The sequence below is a fragment of the Aplidium turbinatum genome, chromosome 8 (assembly GCF_918807975.1).
Source record: "Aplidium turbinatum chromosome 8, kaAplTurb1.1, whole genome shotgun sequence".
NCBI classification, from domain to species: domain Eukaryota; kingdom Metazoa; phylum Chordata; class Ascidiacea; order Aplousobranchia; family Polyclinidae; genus Aplidium; species Aplidium turbinatum.
In genome coordinates this window covers 31,552,230-31,572,251 of record NC_137479.1, presented here as the reverse complement: position 1 = coordinate 31,572,251, position 20,022 = coordinate 31,552,230, and the positions used below count along the sequence as shown (strand labels likewise).

The 20,022-nt window shown below is 36.7% G+C and overlaps 2 protein-coding genes across 2 annotated transcripts; both read right to left on the bottom strand.

The window, feature by feature from the left end:
- Positions 1-3,262: 3,262 nt before the first annotated feature.
- LOC145776393 (uncharacterized) lies at positions 3,263-6,555 on the bottom strand. Its single transcript, XM_082587792.1, has 4 exons — positions 6,429-6,555; positions 5,192-5,399; positions 4,284-4,398; positions 3,263-3,534 (listed from the first exon to the last, which is right to left on the bottom strand). The coding sequence occupies exons 1-4, from the start codon at positions 6,494-6,496 to the stop codon at positions 3,467-3,469; spliced, it is 459 nt and encodes a 152-aa protein (XP_082443918.1). The 5' UTR covers positions 6,497-6,555; the 3' UTR covers positions 3,263-3,466.
- A 2,731-nt stretch (positions 6,556-9,286) lies between these two features.
- Positions 9,287-17,581, bottom strand: LOC145776386 (kelch-like protein 12). The gene is made up of 9 exons (XM_082587784.1): positions 17,446-17,581; positions 16,551-16,674; positions 14,488-14,641; positions 14,169-14,386; positions 13,719-13,868; positions 12,919-12,994; positions 12,438-12,599; positions 11,685-11,851; positions 9,287-11,060 (listed from the first exon to the last, which is right to left on the bottom strand). The coding sequence occupies exons 1-9, from the start codon at positions 17,502-17,504 to the stop codon at positions 10,920-10,922; spliced, it is 1,251 nt and encodes a 416-aa protein (XP_082443910.1). The 5' UTR covers positions 17,505-17,581; the 3' UTR covers positions 9,287-10,919.
- Positions 17,582-20,022: the final 2,441 nt, after the last annotated feature.

Below are 20,022 nucleotides of genomic sequence, written 5' to 3'. Positions count from 1 at the left end.
CGCTGTTCCTGTAACTTTTGATTGGTCCAAGGATTTATTTGTCTTACAAAATCTATATGTTTAAGTACCTTCCAGCTTTGTCAGTCCGAGGATAAAGATTCAAAACCAAAGTGTTAAAACTTGCAAAGTTGTTGTATGAGAATGTTTGCAAAAATTTTTTTAACGAAGCGAAATTCTCCACTAAAATACAGCATAGGCCTACGCATATATTCAAAGCAAAAAGGAAATTTAAACAAATGAAATTTTTTTTTAAACGAAATGAAGTTTTGTGTTGTTTTTAAATATTTTCAAAAGATGTTTGTATCGAAAACCCAGCAGCTAACAAGCACCCTATTTAAAAAATCCTTTTTCAAATTTTATAACGTTGGTTGGTTGGTTTGGTTTTCGAATCTTTATCCTCGGACTGACAAAGCCTTGATAGGTTATTCCTGGTAGTTTCGGATACTTGTAGAGGCTTTTGATGCAGGGCCGGTTACCGAGATTGGCAGAGCGAAGTTTTCACTAATTGTTAAAATGTTGTTGCCTGGGAAACTATTCTATCCATTAGGTGCCGCTGAATAGCTTAAAAATAAGTTGCTCAAGCGCACGCCCCGAGAGTCGAACCAGCGCCGCTTGATCTTGAGTCAGCCGCTTTACCACTGAGCTAACGGGAGCTTTTGTTCTTTTCAACAGGGCTGTGGAGATGGAGTCGTGAAGTCGGAGGGTTATTGGCATGTTCGGAGTCGGAGTTGTAAAAAGAAGACCGACTCCGGCTTGATACTAACGATGAACAATCAAATTTTTGTTGCATTTTTTTCAAAACATTGCTTCTTTTTCTCCATTGTGCACAACACATTTCCAGAAAATACGAGTGTTTGTTCTTGTCAGTTTCTTTTGATGGAAGCCATTGTTTTATTTTTGATCACAACTTCAGTGAAATAAAACTTAAAAAAAATAAAAAAGGTCACAAATTCAAAATAGGCTAACTGGCAACACTTAAAAATCTGGCAGCACTGAAGTCGGAGTCGGCCAGTTATAAATTGAGGAATTGAAGTCGTATATTTTTCGCCAGACTCAACAGCTTTGTTTAAACTGTTCTCTTACAAATTTATTAACCAGAAGACCAACCTTACTATTGTCTTGCAGAAGACTTCATGAATTTAAAATGGAATTTGAAGCTAAAAACTCAATACTAAAAACTAATATTGCAATTTCTTAATAAAAAAATAGCCTTCGTTTCCATGCAAGGTAGGCTACATCACTTTTAAAGATCATAATCTTTTGTTGGATTTTTCGTTTTTGCTTTAGTGAAAGTGCAGGCTATGATTGCAATCTATATAGCATGGTCTTCACTTAGAATCGAATATACAATCAACAGCATCTTTTTGTCTTGTGCACGGGCACACTTACTCCTAATAGGCAAAGATTTAGAGCAGTGGTTCTAAACCGGGAGTCCGCGGACCCCATGGGGTCCGTGAAGCGATTTCAGGGGGTCCGTGAAAGTTTCCGAGTTTTCAGCGTGATTGACAAATTTCGAAATTTAAAAATTGTTTGTGCCAATTGTTTATGCATTAGCCTACAGTGATTCTCAAACTGTAAGTCGCAACGCACTGGTGCGTCGTTTGAAATTGCAAAGAACATTGCACAAAGGGTTAGTTTCCTAATCAATATCATTTCAATGGTTTAAACCTTGTAATAAGGCTATGTTGGTTATGTTCAACTTAATTGTTTTGAGGCAACAGTGTTCCAGACAATTGTTCAACAAATCAAACGTCATATATAAAAACCGATATGGTCTATTGAATCTTATCGTATCACGTCATGGAATTTTTCCTAAAAAATGATACAATCTTGGCTCATTGTTCCTAGACCTAGACTGATAAAATATTGCATCAGCCTCTTTTGAACACCTGTTTGAATGACTTCATAATTGTCTTTCATTATTGCGTCACAGTACTGCGTACGTGAGTTTGAGATATTGCTATCTATTCTGGTCATTCGTGAAATGGTTGCTTGAGAGTTAGTCGCACATTTAACTGTTGGCTTAGTGCTTGCTAGCTGGACAAAAATTCCGTCCTTATCTAATTAGTTTGTATCGTAGTGACAAGTTTTAGCGGTGTACGGTGTTGCATCCCCATTTCGACAGCCAGGTGGCTAATTTTGCAGAAATACAAATTTGAATAGACGTTTCAAAGGAGTGTTTCTCTTTCGGTCATTACATACAGACGAACGGATTCGGGAATCTTATGTTACAATTTTCCCACGAAGAGATTATGGTTTACCGCTGTGATCAAACAGATTGTTGATCAATGATTTACTTGGAAATGCAAACGTTAGTCAGCAGTCTATCACCACTGAGAGTTTTGCAATGACAATGATTATAACGAATTAATATTGATTTCAAATGAAAAAAGGGATAAGTTCTTTTTGTAACGCTCGAAATATTTCTACCGTATTTACTTTCGATAATATTTATAGGAAAACATCAAATGAGCATATAGCTTACTGATGTTTAATCCCATATGCCAACATTATGGCTCATAACATTATTTTGTCAATCTCATCAATCGTCAAGTGCGTTACGAATTTAGTAAATTCCTGTTAGTGTGTTGCTTCGAAACTTATGTAACATACGATTCGATAAGGAGAGACGATATGCCAAAATTTTAAATAGAAATTTTAGGTGTTCGCGATCGCTTCGAAGGAACCAAAAGGGGTCCATTAAGAAAAAAAGGTTGAGAACCACTGATTAAGAGTTTAGATTTAGGTACAATTCGTTCCAAAGGAAAATTTCATTATTTCAAAGAAAGAATGATTTTTGTTCCCAAATTGACACTGGTTTTACCATCGAATATACCACTTCGTATTGTAAAGCGGTTAAAAAAAATTTGAATTTATTTTTTCTTATGCAATAACTGACAGTGGCAGCACATGTTGCTGAGTTTAAAGTTTAGTACGAAAGTAGGGCTGCCACGGGCGACTGAGATATGAGTTCGTTTGTTTTTGTAACACCCAGATAGAGAGTGTTTGGATTTGGGGTAAATCAGGCAATTTATTGATAACAATAATAAAATGTTGCAATTTTGTACTGGCTATGTTTATAACAATAATAATATGGTTAGCGAATCGCAACTGCTCGCTGTACTAGTGAGTGCCCAGCCTTGTGCTGATAGCCGGGAAGAACGCCCCTTTCTTCACAATAATATTGTTGTTGCAAAATGAGCAAAATGTGCGACAAAGCTTTCAATCTCGCCGTTCTCATATCTTTCAGAATCACCTCATCTTGATTGTTGCCGACAGGTTTACAATAATTTATTTCAAACATAAGCGAACGCTATGAATAAAACACAAAGCAAAAGCCTTTACTGACAACAAATATAATGTTTCAGATAGCAAATCAATGCAAAACAACGATTGGTTTGCTCTCTGGATATTGATCTTGATTATGGAATTGCATCGAAGGTTTACAAATTCGTTCCTTGCAAACTTATTCGATTTGTTTCCTCAACTCTTCAAAGGCGTCAAACTCTTTTTCCGTTTCCATTTCCGAGGAATCTATGAAAATAAACGAAAACTATTAGGTTTGTAACCTACTTGATACTACGCAGCACAAACAAGCTCGTAGGAAAGCCCCCAAACTTGCTCAAACTGTTCGCGACCAGTTGGTGTGAAATATGTTGTTATTTCTACTTTATTTTAAAAAACTTAGATTCACTTGTCACTTGACGAAAATCTCAAATATACGTATAAAATGTGACGTAAGCAAAAAGTTTTCACGTGGGTGTTTACAAAATGGCGGTTTGTCGACGCTAATTTGATGATAATGCGCTTCAGAAAGCTATGACAAACAATAAAAAATTAAAATATCTAGTTCAATTTTGAGAGGGTTGACACTCAAACCTTTCCTTGGATATTTTTATGTAGGCTGCTATTCTGAACACAAATCACTGAAGATGATACTTTTCCTACGTTTGCAGTTTGTCGCTGTTGGAGAGGTTTCAGTTGCAAAAGAAATATTTGGATTAAAATTGGTCAAGCCTTCCCACCCATATATGTTGGCTGATAAAACACGTAGGCCCGCGCACTTTTTTATTTATGTATTGATAACTTTGACTAGGTAAGACCCATACCAGGTTGTTGTTGCATGAATTTGCATATTAATACACTAAGTTGTATCAACAGTGAATTTTAGATTTAAAACATTACACAGCTAATGCAAGTGATTATAAGTATTAGTCTACAGTTGGGCAGCAATAAAGATTTCATTCTTTTATTTTTAAAAATCTAATCAATTTGTATTTGACCTCTTTTCACTTCCTGGTCCAGTTGCATCAGTATTGCAGCCGATTCGTCTTCGCTCACTTCATCTTGCAATGCATGGTCTAGATCTCTCATAAACTCCTCGTACTTATCATTGTCCTGAACGTGGAGAAATCAAAGAGTTAGTTTCCAAACAAAAACGTTTTTTTTCCATTGATTTGTTGTTTTGGTTAGCAGTGAAAGAAGGAGATTCTAGCTTCAGTGAACCAAAGTTATCATTGTTATACATTATAACAACGTGTCCAAACATCAAAAATAGCATTTACATTTGCTTTAAATTTTCTAACCAAACAGCTCTTGACACAATCTGATGCTTCCTAACAAAATTGTCATTTGATGCGTCATGTATTTCCTGATGACTTTGCACTTTTGAGTAATTTAAGCTTTACCAACAGCTTGAAAGAGTGAAAGAGATTTATTAGCCTGTCAAATGCGTGTCGAGAAATAATGGACTACAAATGCAAAAAAAACTTAGCAACTGAGAGAATTGCCAGCACTGAACAATCTTGTTATTTTCTCATCAAGATACTGTCTGTCATTTGCGCAGAAAGAAAAAACAAAAAAAGTGCTACCAGGCTTTTACGGTTACGACGTCAGAAACTTTAACTCAAGTTACTCTTGCTTAGTGTTATTGCAGCTTCGAAAACGAAAGTGCACTTATGTATTTTAATCCTTCACATAAGATCCGATGTAGATTGACAACAAATTGTTGTGTAAAATGAAGTTAGTCTATGACACAACAATCCATCAATTTGTTCCGTAACAGTTACAACGCTTGCAACATCAAAAACGTCTGCAAATCTGCGAAACTACCAGGAATAACCTATCAAGGCTTTGTCAGTTGTCAGTGTGAGGATAAAGATTTAAAACCAACCAATCAACAGGAACTCACCATTTCCTTAAGCTTTTGCACAAGCCTGTCTGTGTCACCAAAGATCTTCCCAAGTAATTTTTTTCCAGCTTTCGCAATTCCGCCAACCACCTTGCCGGCAGCTTTAACTGCCTTGCCAGCCACCCCCGCTACTTTGCCGACAACTTTGCCAACAGCTTTTCCGATAGCTTTTCCAGTGCTGTGGTGCTCATAACCATACTTTTTGTGTCTGCAAGTGATAATCTTTTTTGAATTTTTAAATTGTTATGGTAATAATCTAAATAAAATTAGTAATAAAGGAATAGAAAAAGCAGTGATAATATCGCACATTATTCCCTTAGTCCATTGCGGTCGAGATTAAAGCAGGAACAAAAATGCGATTCTTTTTTTATAAGATTTTTAATATGACCCGACCGACACCAAACCCCTGACCAGCCTACAATAATTATTATTGTACCTTGGAAAACAAATCAATAGTTATTTTCTAAACTCTAAAACATCAAATCATTTGGCTGGGCTAACACTCACAACAGTGTTTCAATAATAACTTATAATTTATAAAAATAAATAAATTATGATCAATAAATACAAAAACAATAAATTATAAATCTTCATTGAAATAGGCTACTGATGTGAGTGTTAGCCTAGCTAAATGATTTAAGAGAGAGAGAGAAACCTTTTATTTTGTCTGCTGCGAAAAACAGTATACGGCACAAAAACCGGTACAAATATATTCAACAACAGACAGGAAGCAGCGAAAGACTATATTAGTCATCGAGTCAGCTGCTTACCGTGTTTTTAATGTGACAAATGCAAAGCATCGGCATTACGTTGCAAACAAGATAAGCATAAGTTCCGCAAAAATGTAAACAAAAAAGTGGATTCCTGTGGTTTTATTGAAACGCAAATTCACATATTCTCAATCGAACTTGAAGCAGGTTAACTTTATTTGCTTTCTTAAAATAATCAACCTGGTTAATGATCTATAAAACTTGGTAAAAACAGTCCTCAGGGTTAGCCTACAACACACTTTCGGTTTTGAAAATAACTTTAGGCTGTAAGATATATTGCTAACCAAGCAGCAACAGTTAGCCGGGTTCATTTTATTTCAACCGCTTCAAGCAGACACAATTTGCTCTGGTTAAGTCCGAAGTGGCGGAAAGGTTTTATTCGATGAATTTAGGCTATTACAATTATTATACTTGAAGCAATATAATTTGCATAGAAGTCTTAAAGTATTGAAACATATGACACGTACCTCCACAGCCATGCTTCACTGAAGCCTATCATTAGACAAAGACATAGAACAACAACAAAAGTTCGCATGATTGACTAATGTGAAAACAACTTAATGAAACTATTGACAATTTGTTGACTTTAATTTATGAAATGATGTGATTTCTTGCAAACTTCTAGTTTATAGAGCGCGGAAGCCAGGTAAGGGAAAATTATTGTTTGGCTGATAGCTATTGTTAGACAGTTTGTTTTTTTTTTTGTTCAGTGTAAGTTTTTACTGAGTAAGAAAATCATTCAATATTTTTGACAGGTAAGCAAAGACGATGGTGCCACGAAGTTATTTTTTTTTTGAGTTCGTGACGTCCCATTCAACAAATCGTGGAGGAGGGCGATGTTTCCTCATTTTACTTTGGCAATTGGTTGAGATCTCAGTACAGTTTCCGTAGCGCCTACATATGTGCGATTAAAGCCTTGTTGGAGTGCAAGCACATCAAATTGGGCGGATGATAAAATTAATCCAAGAAAGAAGCCGACCGAACTTGGAAACTCCCAACTTATGGGGCGAAAACTATTCGATTTCTATTTAAGCGAGCAGAGAAATTATTTTGTCTAAATTTTTCTGGTAGTAAATACGCAATTGAGCTAAAAATCATTTTTTGTTTTTATTTCGGTGATTAGTCTACTCTTTGAATTTCAATTTTTACGCTGAGAAAATATTTTGTCTAAATTTTGCCCGCAACGACTATTTTAATTAATTTTAAGTTAAAATTCACTTTTTGTGTGTGTTTCATTTTTCGAATTCGAAAAGCTTTAGATTAGAGATTCTACCAAGCCGGATGTCAGCTTTCAAGATAGATTTCATTTTTATGTCCAGATTAGGCTACTTTGAATTCATGTCGTATCTGCGTCGTCTTAATCTTGAATGCATAGCCGAGTGGTCGAAATGGCGCCGGTTCCACACTTTTCAAGAGCACGCGGTTGTGTCTTCGGAAAAACGCTTAGGCTAATGGAATGCTTGAAAGTGGACTTAAAAATTTGCTTTTTTCTAAGATTATTAAAAGTTTTAACGGGACGTGAGCATGAATAAGACTAATGAGCAGCGCCAGCATGATACAATCGATATCAACCAGATCGTTATTGAATTAACCTTTGTTTGTTTGGATTTACTTTGGAAAACTAGCAGCATAAAATTCAATTTTAAGTAGGCCTACTCTTCTAGTTTTCCCAACTACATTAATATTTTGAAAACCCATCAGAAGATTGTTCCAATTACACGACGCCAAGGTCTTAATAATATAACAACATGCAATTTAGCGCCTAGCCCTGGATACAAAAACCAAAGGATACATTAGCAGGTTGAAGCAGAGTATATCGGCAGTGAATCAAAATAATAAGAATAAAGACGCAAAGACTTGGCTCATCAGAATAATTTGCAAACTTGTGGTATCCATACAAAAAAAATCTTCGTTATTTCCTTTCATTAAAAGGAAGCAGGCACAGCGGGTAACACGATATCTGCACGACATAGGCTAACTTCCCTGGGTAGGATATTTGATTTGAATTTTTTGTTTGTTTTTGTCATTGTTTCGTGTCGCCAAGTTGTAACTATTTTATGAGTCGTGCAAGGCCTGCTGCGTTGCGCTTGAAATGGCTTTGCTCGTGGTAGGATTTCCTCGTGGGGTTTTCTTTGCCTGCCTTACTCTTCTTTGCTATGAGCTATACGCATCAAGACGTGTTCCCCTCACGACTATCAGCATTCTTTATAACGCACCATGGCCGATCTTCATAGCAAGTGTCTATTTCTACAAATCTTGAAAATATCAGCTAAAGCTGTATGGGCTAATAAAGCTATTGCCTAAATATAACTTATGTTGTTGTTTTTTTATTTTTGTTTGTAACATTTTCTTTTTTTATTTCCTTTTCTATCTTTAATTTTTCTGAAGGTGTTGCGACCGTGCCAAATTTCTTTCAACTTAAAAGCCTAACTTACTTCGGTCACAAGCACGTTTTAAATTCATCACGTTTTGTCGCTTCTACCTTTTTCTCGACCTTTGCTATGTTGACGTTGTATTGTTTTTGATATGATGGTCAGAAATAAAAAACAACTGAAATGAACAAGATGCACCATTGCTTTACCGCGAGGAATGCCGCAGTGAAGCTTTTAGCATACCTGAAAGGCGCAAGGATAACCATTTTGTGCAGTGATAAGGGGGTGTTGGGCCAGGCCTATCCCAGTTGATTCAGTTGCTTTCAATGACTTGAAAAAAACTGGCGTTGATGTTTAAACTTGTAACAGGCATGTTGCAATGTATCCCAACTTCAATTAAAACGTAACGTATCAAAGTCTAGTACCTGAAAAATTATTTACACAAGCAATATAATTGGCTGTTCTGAAACCACCGTATGATTTAGATTTAGAACATGGCAACACAACACTTGAGCGGCCCTGCAGATACCAGAGGTGCATAGGAACGCGAGTTTTGAAATATTTAGAGTCTGAAAGTCTTGGCAAAATCAGAAGCCGGAATCTGATTTTTTTTCCAGCTGATATTTTTAGCGTACAAATATGTAGCCTAGCTTACGTTGCATTTATTATTGTTGTGCAGCTACTTTTATAGTCCAAGCAATATATTTTTAATTTAAAAAATGCTTTTCTTTTCCAGAACAAGTGATAAGGAAGGCTGCCTATGAGTTTAGTATAAAATCTGGATTGTGGTTTGCGTTCTGAGTCAATAGCCCAAAATATTTACACCAGGAATGGAGTCACAGACTTCGGAGTGGAACAGGAGTCCAGAAAACCTAACTCCGTACACCTTTGCGCTATACCCGACCGGGTGTCTGCTGAACCGCTCGCAAACTTTTTTCCCAAGAAACTTTCTGCATATTTCATTGTATTTCTGCTCATTACAGCGAATATAACAGCTTGCGCATAACAACAAAGCATATCAGAGATACCGTAGAAGGCTCACAGAAAAGACAAAACATGAATAAAAATTGATCTGCCAACACTTGCATGCAGAGTGGATCAGTTACAATAGAAAACTAATTACGCGGAAATTGGCAACCCTGCAACGAAGTCAACCACACATAAAGAACGAATTGGCATGGAGCAATGAAGCGACCTTTTATACACAGGCCATGCCAACGTGCCGCTTCAAATTTGACTGAAGGCCGATCTGTTAGTGGTCAAAATCGCTTGTATAAGTTGATAGTTTGAATGGTAGTTAATATATACAGTCTTTGTGTAAACTTTAATTTACTTTTGTGCTATTGCTACCATACAAATAATGGACTAAATTTTGGCATTTGTGCTGAAAATTAAAATGCGTCTGGCAACACTGGTAAAAGGGAAAGATTTGCAACTTTTTACGTAATATTAGGAGTTTGCAGCGATTACTCAATGACCACACTTTGGCAATTTGGATTTTCAAAACTATCATTTCAAAGAGGTTTTAAGTAAATATAGCTTGGAATTCAAAATCGAAATTCATCGGCCTCCAGTCAGGCCTTCACTTTACAAGTTGCAAGGCCTGTAACTTACATATAGATGGTCATGGCATGAGGGAACCAAAGGTACAATTGGAATCAAAAGACTATTGCTATTCACGATATCGCTTATTTGAATCATTGCAACATAAAGAAAAAATCATACAAAAATGACATCTGCCTCATCTGCATCACAATTTTCTTCATCACCGCGGGTTGAAAAGCATTGGCCTATAAAATACCAGCCTACCACGTCTAACTTATTACTCAATTGTACACTGCACAGTAGTGGGAAAAACAAGATTGTTACTTCAGAAATTGCAACAAACGGAATGTGACATTAGAATTGCACAGAAATTGCAACAAAAAATCAACAAACGAAAGAAAAACTACGTATAAGGAAAATTTTGATCTAACGATAAAATTTTCCTTTTTATTCTTAATAACTTTGGATACTTTCCTCGTATCAGCCTGAAATTTAGTTTATGGTCGTTTTGCAAACTTTGAACGAGGCAGAAATTTTTTGGCTTTATTGGAAGTGACAACTTTCATTGATTTTAGGTTTCAAGATACTGATTACATGGAAGCCGAAAACGTTTCACTCGATTCTTTGTAATGCTTTGGTAGAGAGTTTGCTTTGTTAAACCATAGACAGACAAAACAATGTTGAAACCAAGTTATTGTTTCTTGTATCATTTGTTTAGTTTGTGCTTTTCAGTTCGAAGTGTCGCTACAGTTATAGTACATAGTCAGATTTATCTTATAATTTTCATTTTATTTATTGCAGATTTAAAGTAATTCTTGATAAAGACACAAGTACGTGTCGAAAACGTTCAGTTTATTCTAATTATGTTAAATTTCTTTGTGTAATGAATATGTTAAACCCGTTGAAGTTGCTTTGTTTTGTCTGTCTATTTACTTTGTAACACAACAAATAATGCGCAGCTCTGTGGCGTTGTTACTCTCGTACGCTTACTTACAAATAATTGAAGATTCATCAGCACCATCTTTCATGACGTGCAATATATTATGACAACGTAAGTAGCTCCATTCGGATGGCTGGTCTATCACTCCACGACTGAACAATCAAGCGGAAATATCTGGCTGTAACCGGTTTCGGAAACATATTGGTGACAGCAGACTTCTGGTCCGTGTTGCCTTGAAATACCTGAAAATCTTTATGTTAAAGCAGAGTTACTTTTACAAAGAATTTCTACTTGAGGCAGTGCGGTTAGCAGCATCTGCAGCGGTAGGTCCGACATGAGGTTGATTTGACATCACAGAATGATAAACTCGGTCACTTCAGATCAACATTCCACAACTCATACAGTGCCATCAGAACTTCATTTCCAATGTGGCTAAACCAAACTAAAGTTACAGCAACGTCAACCGCAGTGGCCTCAGCGGTAGCAGACCAGGTCAACAATAACAAACAACTTTCGCAACTGTCTTGGCGATTAGCACAAAGAAGCTGACACAACTGTGTCGCTGAAAAGTCAATCCCTTGGTAACGTCGCAGTGCATGGATGACATCTTTTGTGGCATGCATTGCTGTTTGTTACATAATAGAAATTACATTTTAAATCATCATTACATCATAAAGCATCATTACAAATCCCTATCTGTTTGTTTGTATCCCATTCATGGCCTCAGCAGCTGAGCAACGCACTGTAAGAATACTCGATCATTCAGCGCCATCTAGGGGATGCAGCATCGTCTATCTTTCTACCACATTTGAAGTATTATTATAAACACTGCAGACAGTGCACAATAGAAAGTTGAGAGGCGTTACCTTATGCGAACCACCTTGTGCGATAGGTTGCATGTTGCCTGCTGCGTTGCCATAAGCAATAGTGAAGCTTTTCGTGTAGCGGTCATTTTTTGGGTCTCCTTGAGTTACAACACCAATAACACGAGTGGGTCGTTCCAACTGGATCTGAATGTATTCCCCGATTCTGCCTGGAAAGTTTCATGTTTTAGAAAGTTGTCAAATTCGTCGTATGGGTTAAAACTGCGGTCTACGCAAGTTAACCAAAAGTTTGTGTCTCTACAAATCTGCTCTCAAGAAATTCTTTGAACCACAAAAAAGTTGCATCCGCGTACTGACTTTCAGTATCACAGGACTGCTTAGAAATGAGGTCTCGCTAAATATTGTGAAAAAAAAATTATATATTGTATAAATTTTTGCAAAATCAAAAAATTAATAAATCAGATTAAAAGCGGCAACCTAAAACGTAGAAATAAGAAACCTCGTTAATCCTAAATATTCGTTTCGAAATTCACAAAGGTATGAAGTATCTCCAAATGTTTCAATAACGTTGTTTAAAACATTAAATTGGTTTATTGTCGTTGTCGCATCACACGATGGTGACCCAGTTGGGAATTCAGATTGAATTTGATCATCAGCAAGACATGGAATGTGTCGACACGATTAGCAAATACACAGACAGCAAATCTGTCATTTTTACATTGATTCAACGTATGCAGACGTTGAATCAATGTAAAAATGACGGATTTTGCTGTGTGGGTTCAATCAAGGACTCACTTGTCTTTGGAATCCAGAAGCCAAAATGAGATCGGTCTCCGGTGAGAGGCTGGTTGTTCAGGCGGCCACAGTGAGGAGCGTAAAGATCCGAATATGTGGAGGAGGCTGTGATGGATGAGTTAGGAAGCCTTCCATCCTCCATTCCAACAGTTCCTAAGGACCCTGATTGACAAAGCAAAGACGCGTTATCATCTGTGGCATTCACCGGGTTCGAAAATAGCGATAGAAACTTATAAAGCTTAAGATCGGCAAACAGCCTAATCGACATTAAAAGTTGCGATTTCTGTCATTTTTCCACGCTGTAAATCATTTCGAAACTTCTCATTGAATGAGAATGAAATTTCATCAGCAACAGAAACATGACATATGAGGTGAAACTTTTGAATATTAGTTTGAGTTTCCGAACACAGGAGAATATACAAACGGATGTTTTAGTTATTTTCTGAAAATACTTCATTTCAATATCGACAGCTTTGTTCACCTTCTGTTCCTCTGCCAGGAGAAGTCAGGGATAAGAACAACAAGTTCAAGCATTCGTTCGAGTTCGTAATCAAACTCTGAAAACATAATGAAAAGTTGCAACTAATTTCGTTATTGTCAAAGTAAAGGTGGTCACTGATTTAAGTGCCAAGTATGAGAAGATAGGTTCTCATTGTACTAAGCCTTGGGCACTAACGAAAGTAGGGTGACCAGTTCTTTTCTCTCGGCCGGCGCCTTTCCTTCAGCAACTACGCCCAGTCGCCCACCCAATTTATTACACCCTGGGTAGAGGTGAGCGGTGTTTGTTAACAACCAGCATAAGCCGAGAGTCGAACCAAACGCGAACTACGCCACTGCTACACAGAGAAGCCACACTGCCAGGCGGTCTGCATAGCCGAGTGGTGAGAGCCCTGGAACGACGTTTGAAAGGACGCCGGTTCGACACCGCTCAAGAGCATGCGGCTGTGTCTTTGGCAGGACACTTAAAGGCATGCCTGAAGGTGGACACGAAGATTGGCTTCCTTGTCTTCTCTTCCACTTAATCAAAACTCTAAATCTTCAATCACTGGGCGAAAGCCTGGATACAACTAACAAAATACCAGGTCGGTCTGGCTCAAATGTTGATGATCTTTGTGAGACTTTGCATCAACCTCTACGTCACTGCATTGAAAACATTTCATGTCAAAGAAACCAAATGGATGCATTGACGTTTTGCCGCACGAGATGTCTTTGTGTAACATGATAAAGGCTCTTGTTACTTTGTTACGTAATACATGATACGAGACAAATCCACTGACTCACTTCTTTAGCAGCAACATTGTGCAAAAAATCCAAAGACAAAGCATCAATGTTAATTAACTTGAACAGCTTGTTCAGTTCCAACTGGCGAGTACTGGAATCGTGGTTTATCCATCGAATCAGCGCGTGAAAGACGCTCTCTTCTGACGACACCTGCAATTCCAATATTGGGCTTCACAATTAGATGTTATCAATGCTTCTGGTGGATCGTGTTTGCATCCGGTGAATTTCATCAATTCTTTCAGGAGTCATGCGGCTTATCATAAACAATTGAAGTTATCTTGTTTAATGATACAAACGAACAACCTTAATTTAAATAACATTTGACATAAGCAGCACAAGAAACATAACAATTCTATGAACATAATATTCGAACCGCGATATAAAGTCGTGCATTCGTTTTGGTTCCAGTACAATAGAGTTGACAAATTAAATAACAAAGTTAAGAATCACCTGTTTTTCTTTGATCTGCATCAGTTTTGAAACGTCATCAACATTAAGTTCTTTGAATTCCTTGCTTTGACTAACAGCTTCAAAGTTTTCTTTTATTGTTTTATCAACTTTCTTTTCAAGCTTATTAATGCTGTATAGCTTGGCGTAAGATCGCATGCTCAGGCAATTGTCAGAATCAACTTCCTCCAGAAGGAATTCCGCGCAGAAGCCTTTCAAACCTTTACATAAAATAACTTTAATCTAAAGGACATACGATTTTTGGCTTTTAACTCAAGATTAGAATTTTCCTCACAATTGTTTTATGTCGCAAATAACTTACTTGGTATTTCTAGAAAGTTTGCAGCACCCAACAACGAATAAACGTTTTCGCTGGTAACTTGCACATGGCTGGAGTAGATGAAATCCAAGATACTCTCCATTGTTTCTTCATTGATCTCTTTCACATTGGCTTTGTTTTCTTGTTTCTCTTTCATCTGAATGAATACGGGTCAAGGACTAACAACTTGCGATAATTCAAAATGTTCATCAAACAACTATCATCACATCATATAGCGCCGATATTTTATCATCAAATCTCTCTACAGCTTCATGATTGTCGCAAATAGCAGTCAGGAAACCTGACCACGTGCTTTCGATCAATTCATATCTGAACTTCAGTCGTTTGATAAGTTGTCCTTCCTCGCATTCCTAGCCACTTCCATTGATACAGCAACGTTCAACCTAGTATTATGCAGGAAGGAGCGTCAATCCTGGCTGTCAGCATAAAGTTGAGTACTCACTAGAACAGTTGGTTGTGTTCTTACCGCAATGGTAAGAATTCAATTGACTGGTAAAAACGGTGCTGGATCTTCTTCTTCAACAGATTAATCACGTTTGATCAGCTGTGGCGGCCTCCCATATGAACTCCCTCCATTTTTCTCTGTTTTATGTTTTTGCTAGTACTTCTGGCATAAATATTTTTTATTTCGGAATTTGCTTGATATTGTCAAAATATTTCATTTTTGTCGTCCCTTTGTTCGTTTGCCTTGCACCATCCCAGTCTACATTAAATTTTCCAACGAGTCGCTTCTTGCTATATGTCCGAAATATTTTAATTTTATGAGGTTAATGTTGTTAATCAGACTTCAGTCATCGTCTATTTGTTGGGTAACAATGGTGCTGGATAGTCTGTAACATGAAATAGTGGTGCGATACGGATGAGGCCAACCAGTGGTATCTACCTTGGACTCTGAACAAGTGAACATTGCGCGATAAAAAAAGGGCAAACAAATGAGCGCAACACGTGTCTATCGCTGGCAATTGTTGCTCCAATCGGCTGCCGAGAAACTTATAATCCAGCATCAGGGCTGCGATTTTTGCCTTTTTCGGCGGCAATGCCGCTTGATACGCGCCGTCACTATTCGGCAAACGCCGTGTCATTCGGAAAAACGCAGGATTTTTGGTCGTGCGACAAGAAAAAATCGCAGCCCTGCCCATCATCATAGTTGTGCCTCTCACTAATTTTCATCTTTAAAACATAAACAACCACCAAAAGTATACATGAAGCAAAACTGAACAATTCTACTCTGACATGGCTTTCTCTACATGTTCTGCAGTTTGAAAGATCTGTCTCATCATCAACAAGAAATAGAATTGTATTATTTCTTTGTGTTCTATTTTAATAGGGTCTGCTACTATTCGGCGAGAGCCTTTTTCGGCGAGTGCCCTATTCGGCGAGTTTTTGAAAATCCAACGACGCCTTCTGCAAATCTAACGATTGAATATTATTTAATATTCAGACATTGAATCAATGTAAAAATGAACTGTTAGGCTAACTGGGTTCTTGGAACAAATTTTTGCTAGTCGGGATAACTAGGCTACGGTACCCGATAATTTCCTTTCAATCCAAGCTAAGCTGTCCACACATTTGTTGATCCAAAGTAATCATTTTAACTATTCAAAAGTACCAACTTATAGACATAAACATGACGAATTTTAATTTAATAGTTCAAACATGTTATTTTTTTCTGCACAATTTCAACGTTTAGCGACGTTAAAACGATGTAAAAACGGCAATGATAACCTTTCAAAAAATCGCCCTTTCCTTTAAAAAATTTTAAAACTCGCCGAATAGGGAACTCGCCGAATCGGACTAGCCGAACTCTCCGAATTGGACTCGCCAAAACGGGCCATTCCGATTTTAATAAGATCTTTCTAAAATTGCACAAAAAATTGTTTCCTTTTTTTGAAAAGTAGGAACTACATTAGTAATGTTATATGCTACATACTTTTAACATTGTAGCCTATTGTAGCCTGATTAACATTGTAGCCTGATGATGATGAGCCTATAGTATAAATGCAGATACAGTGCTAACTGCTAATTATATGACCAGTTGTGCAAACCTCACAAGTAAAGAGCTTCTTGAAAAAGATGGAGAACACCACAAGAATGCATTTGTGAGCAGGAAAGTCACGCGAGCCAGCAGTCAATGTGATATCACAACTGTTTTGCGATGTCTTTCTCTCTCTGTAAAAAAGCAAAGTTTTCATTTCTATTTGCTGCAAAGTCCTGGGCATTGGGCAATGGGCATCCTCCTGGATTAAAATGGTTGTCAATGTCATAATAAGCATGTGCAACTGCTTTTTTATTGAAGCTCTTCAGGTGGCAATTAAATTTGGTGACCTTTTGGTCTTTCGCTGCCATCCTTACTGTGGAAATATTTTTTGTTCATTGCATTGTGTATATTTCTGTTTATTTGCCAGCATAAAAATAAATAACCTGAACTGAATTTGAATTAAAATCATATTTTAAAATCTTAACCTAGTTGGTTGAGCCACAAAGCCAAGGGTTTATGGCTTTACTATCTCAAAACGCTGATGACAAAATCTCAGCATCAACGTCATCGCAACTGTAGCAAAACTAGGTTAGAAGACAGAAATAATTTAGCAATAAAAGAATGACACCTAGAAACAAAACAGTTGGAACGCCTGGTGAATCTAATAAAATATAAAGAGGTCAAAATGTAGAATTGTTGATGCTAAACTCTGTTGTTCAGCAAACGTTTCGAAAACTAAACTGTCTTCATCTTCAGTGTTATAAATGTTATATATACCAGCATATTAATAATACTGACGCTATTTTGTACCCAACTAGTGTGAAATAAATTATTATTAGGCCTAATTATAGAATGACACCTGTCACCATACATACAAGAATGACAACAATTCATAATAGAGCTGAAATAAAACACATAACATGCCTGCACAAATTAGTCAATTAATCTGATCAATCACTTACTTATTCAGTTTCGTTAAGATTTCACCACAATGGTTGCTCTGGTATGTTTTAGCTCTCATGCTGTTCCAAAGTAACTTTTTGAGGTATTGAAAATCTTGAATCAATCAAGTAGAATTACTTCACAGTAAAAAACAAAAATCCCTTGACAATTATATCAACAAATAGAATATTTTACAGCACTTCATGCAATATCAACCTTTCGATGAAGGAGGATCCAACAAACCACAAAACCATTTCTGAGTGAATGGATCTTGTATAGCTTACTAGTTGGGTTGCAGATCAGGCCTGATACTCCTTGACTTTTAGTATATTTATGAAATGTTTTGATAGTGTATTTTACTATATATACTATAGCCATTGTCTTAGGCCAATGCTAACATGCTCTAAAAATGTAGCATTGTTTCTAATCGGGTCCATTGGACTCTTGTAATGTTAGAACAGCAAAATTAAATTTACAAATGATGTACGGTAAGTTATTTTATTAGCTTTGATAAAATGAAACAAGACATGCAAAATAATTAAGCTTGGTAATTCCTATGGAAATCCTAACTTCATGATTGCAAATCGTAGACCGTTGTCAAATTATTTTCAATTGTAAAATATTTACAAATTTGTGTAATGGATGCAGCTTTGTCGATGGTTGCAACTGATTGGTTAAAGTATGAACAAAGAAGCTTCAAGATCAAGTGGCGCTGGTTCGACTTTCAGGTGTGCGCTTGAGCAACGCACATTAAGGACTGCTCTCCAGTCTCCATTCAGCGGCACCTAATGGATGGAATAATTCCTCGACAACAACACTTCAACATCAGAAACTTCACTCTGTCTATCTCGGTGACCGGCCTGCGTCAGTGGTTCAAAGCCTCTAGAACAGTGGTTTTTAACCCTTTTGGTGGAACGGAACCCAATGAAACATTCCAAAAGCTCGAGGAACCCCTGTTCAATAATATGAATACCTTCTAAATTTATCAAAATGGCTAATGTAATTATATGCCCTTTTTTAACAAAAGTGCTGAATAAATGTGTTTTGCAAGAAATCTTTCCTGATGTACTCAAAAAGAGTCTGATAATACCTGTACCAAAAGTTAGTTCACCTTTACACTTTTCAGATTTGCGACCAATTTCTTTATTGCCAACTTTTGCCAAAATTTTCGAAACTTTTTTATATAAACGGATGCTGAATTTTATTGACAAATGTAATATTTTAACCCCAGCTCAACATGGTTTTCGTGAAAATGATTCAACAAGCTTAGCAATTAGCATTGACAAAAATTTATGATGATTTACTTTCTAACTTGAATAATCACGAATACACATGCTTGGTTTTTGTTGATTTAAGTAAAGCTTTCGATACAGTTGATCATGGCATACTTTTAAAAAAACTTCACCATTATGGCTTTCGTGGCAAGTTTTTAAACGTTTTAACATCTTATCTAACAAATAGAATGCAAAGTACAAAAATTAACGGTAAGAATTCTAATTTCAATGTTGTTAAATGTGGTGTTCCACAGGGGTCAATCCTTGGTCCCTTGCTTTTTCTTCTTTATGTGAATGATCTTCCAAATGCATCTTCTTTTTCAACTACACTTTTTGCTGATGACTCAAACTTTCATATGTCAGATAAATGCCTGTCATCTCTCCAAAAAAATGTCAATAGAGAAATAGAAAAAATTGATGTGTGGATGAAATCCAATAAACTTTCATTAAATTATAGTAAAACTACTTATATGATCCTCTGCAACAAAAAAAATGCAGCAGAAAATTTTAGTCTGTCCATCAGTGGCCGATCCACCGAAAGGAAGAAATGTATAAACTATCTAGGTGTAACTTTGGATGAGCGATTGACATGGGACAGTCATATTATTAATCTTAGAAAGCAGCTTGCAAAGGTCTGCGGCATAGCATTTAAGCTGAGATACATTGCCCCTTTAACAATATTACAAACTTTATATTATGCTTTGTTTCAATCCAAGATCCAATACTCGATTATAAATTGGGGAAGAGCAAACTCTACATTGCTTGCTCCACTACAAGTGTTACAAAACAAGTTCATTCGATCCTGCTTATTTTTGCCGAGGTCAACAAATACAACTGTTCTTTATCACCAATTTAATGTGCTCAGAATTGACAATATTATTAAATTAGAGACTGCAAAATTTATGTACAAATATGTGCACAAAATGCTGCCCCGGGCCTTTGCTGGCTGCTTTATTTTTGTAAATGAAATTCACCATCATAAAACCCGTCAGAACCAAAAGAATGATTTATATTTGCATTCTGCAACATCAAACTCTGCTAAGAAGATGCTGTGTTTTAATGGAGTGAAACTATGGAATCAAGTACCAAAAAAAATAAAAGAAAAGTCTTACAATGTGTTGTGTTCTTAGCTCATTCAATCAGAGTAATACTGGAATTCTGTTTTATTATAAAATTGCACAACCAAGATATAGTGTGAAACCTGCAAAGTAAGCCCAAAACGAGAAGTGCCAATTAACAAAAGCAGGCGGATGAATATTAAGCAAAAGAGAAGACCTGAGGGAAACGAAAACAAAGTACATCGTTTCAATGCAAATAAACTAA

Coding starts and splice junctions, on each gene's coding strand:
- LOC145776393 (XM_082587792.1), bottom strand. CDS start 6,496: ATGCGAACTTTTGTTGTTGTTCTATGTCTTTGTCTAATGATAGGCTTC. Junction 4,399..5,191: donor TGCAAAAGCTTAAGGAAATG/GTGAGTTCCTGT, acceptor CTCCACGTTCAG/GACAATGATAAGTACGAGGA. Junction 3,535..4,283: donor GGACCAGGAAGTGAAAAGAG/GTCAAATACAAA, acceptor TTATTTTCATAG/ATTCCTCGGAAATGGAAACG.
- LOC145776386 (XM_082587784.1), bottom strand. CDS start 17,504: ATGAGAGCTAAAACATACCAGAGCAACCATTGTGGTGAAATCTTAACG. Junction 12,995..13,718: donor ACAATGTTGCTGCTAAAGAA/GTGAGTCAGTGG, acceptor TTATGTTTTCAG/AGTTTGATTACGAACTCGAA. Junction 12,600..12,918: donor TCCTGGCAGAGGAACAGAAG/GTGAACAAAGCT, acceptor TTTGTCAATCAG/GGTCCTTAGGAACTGTTGGA.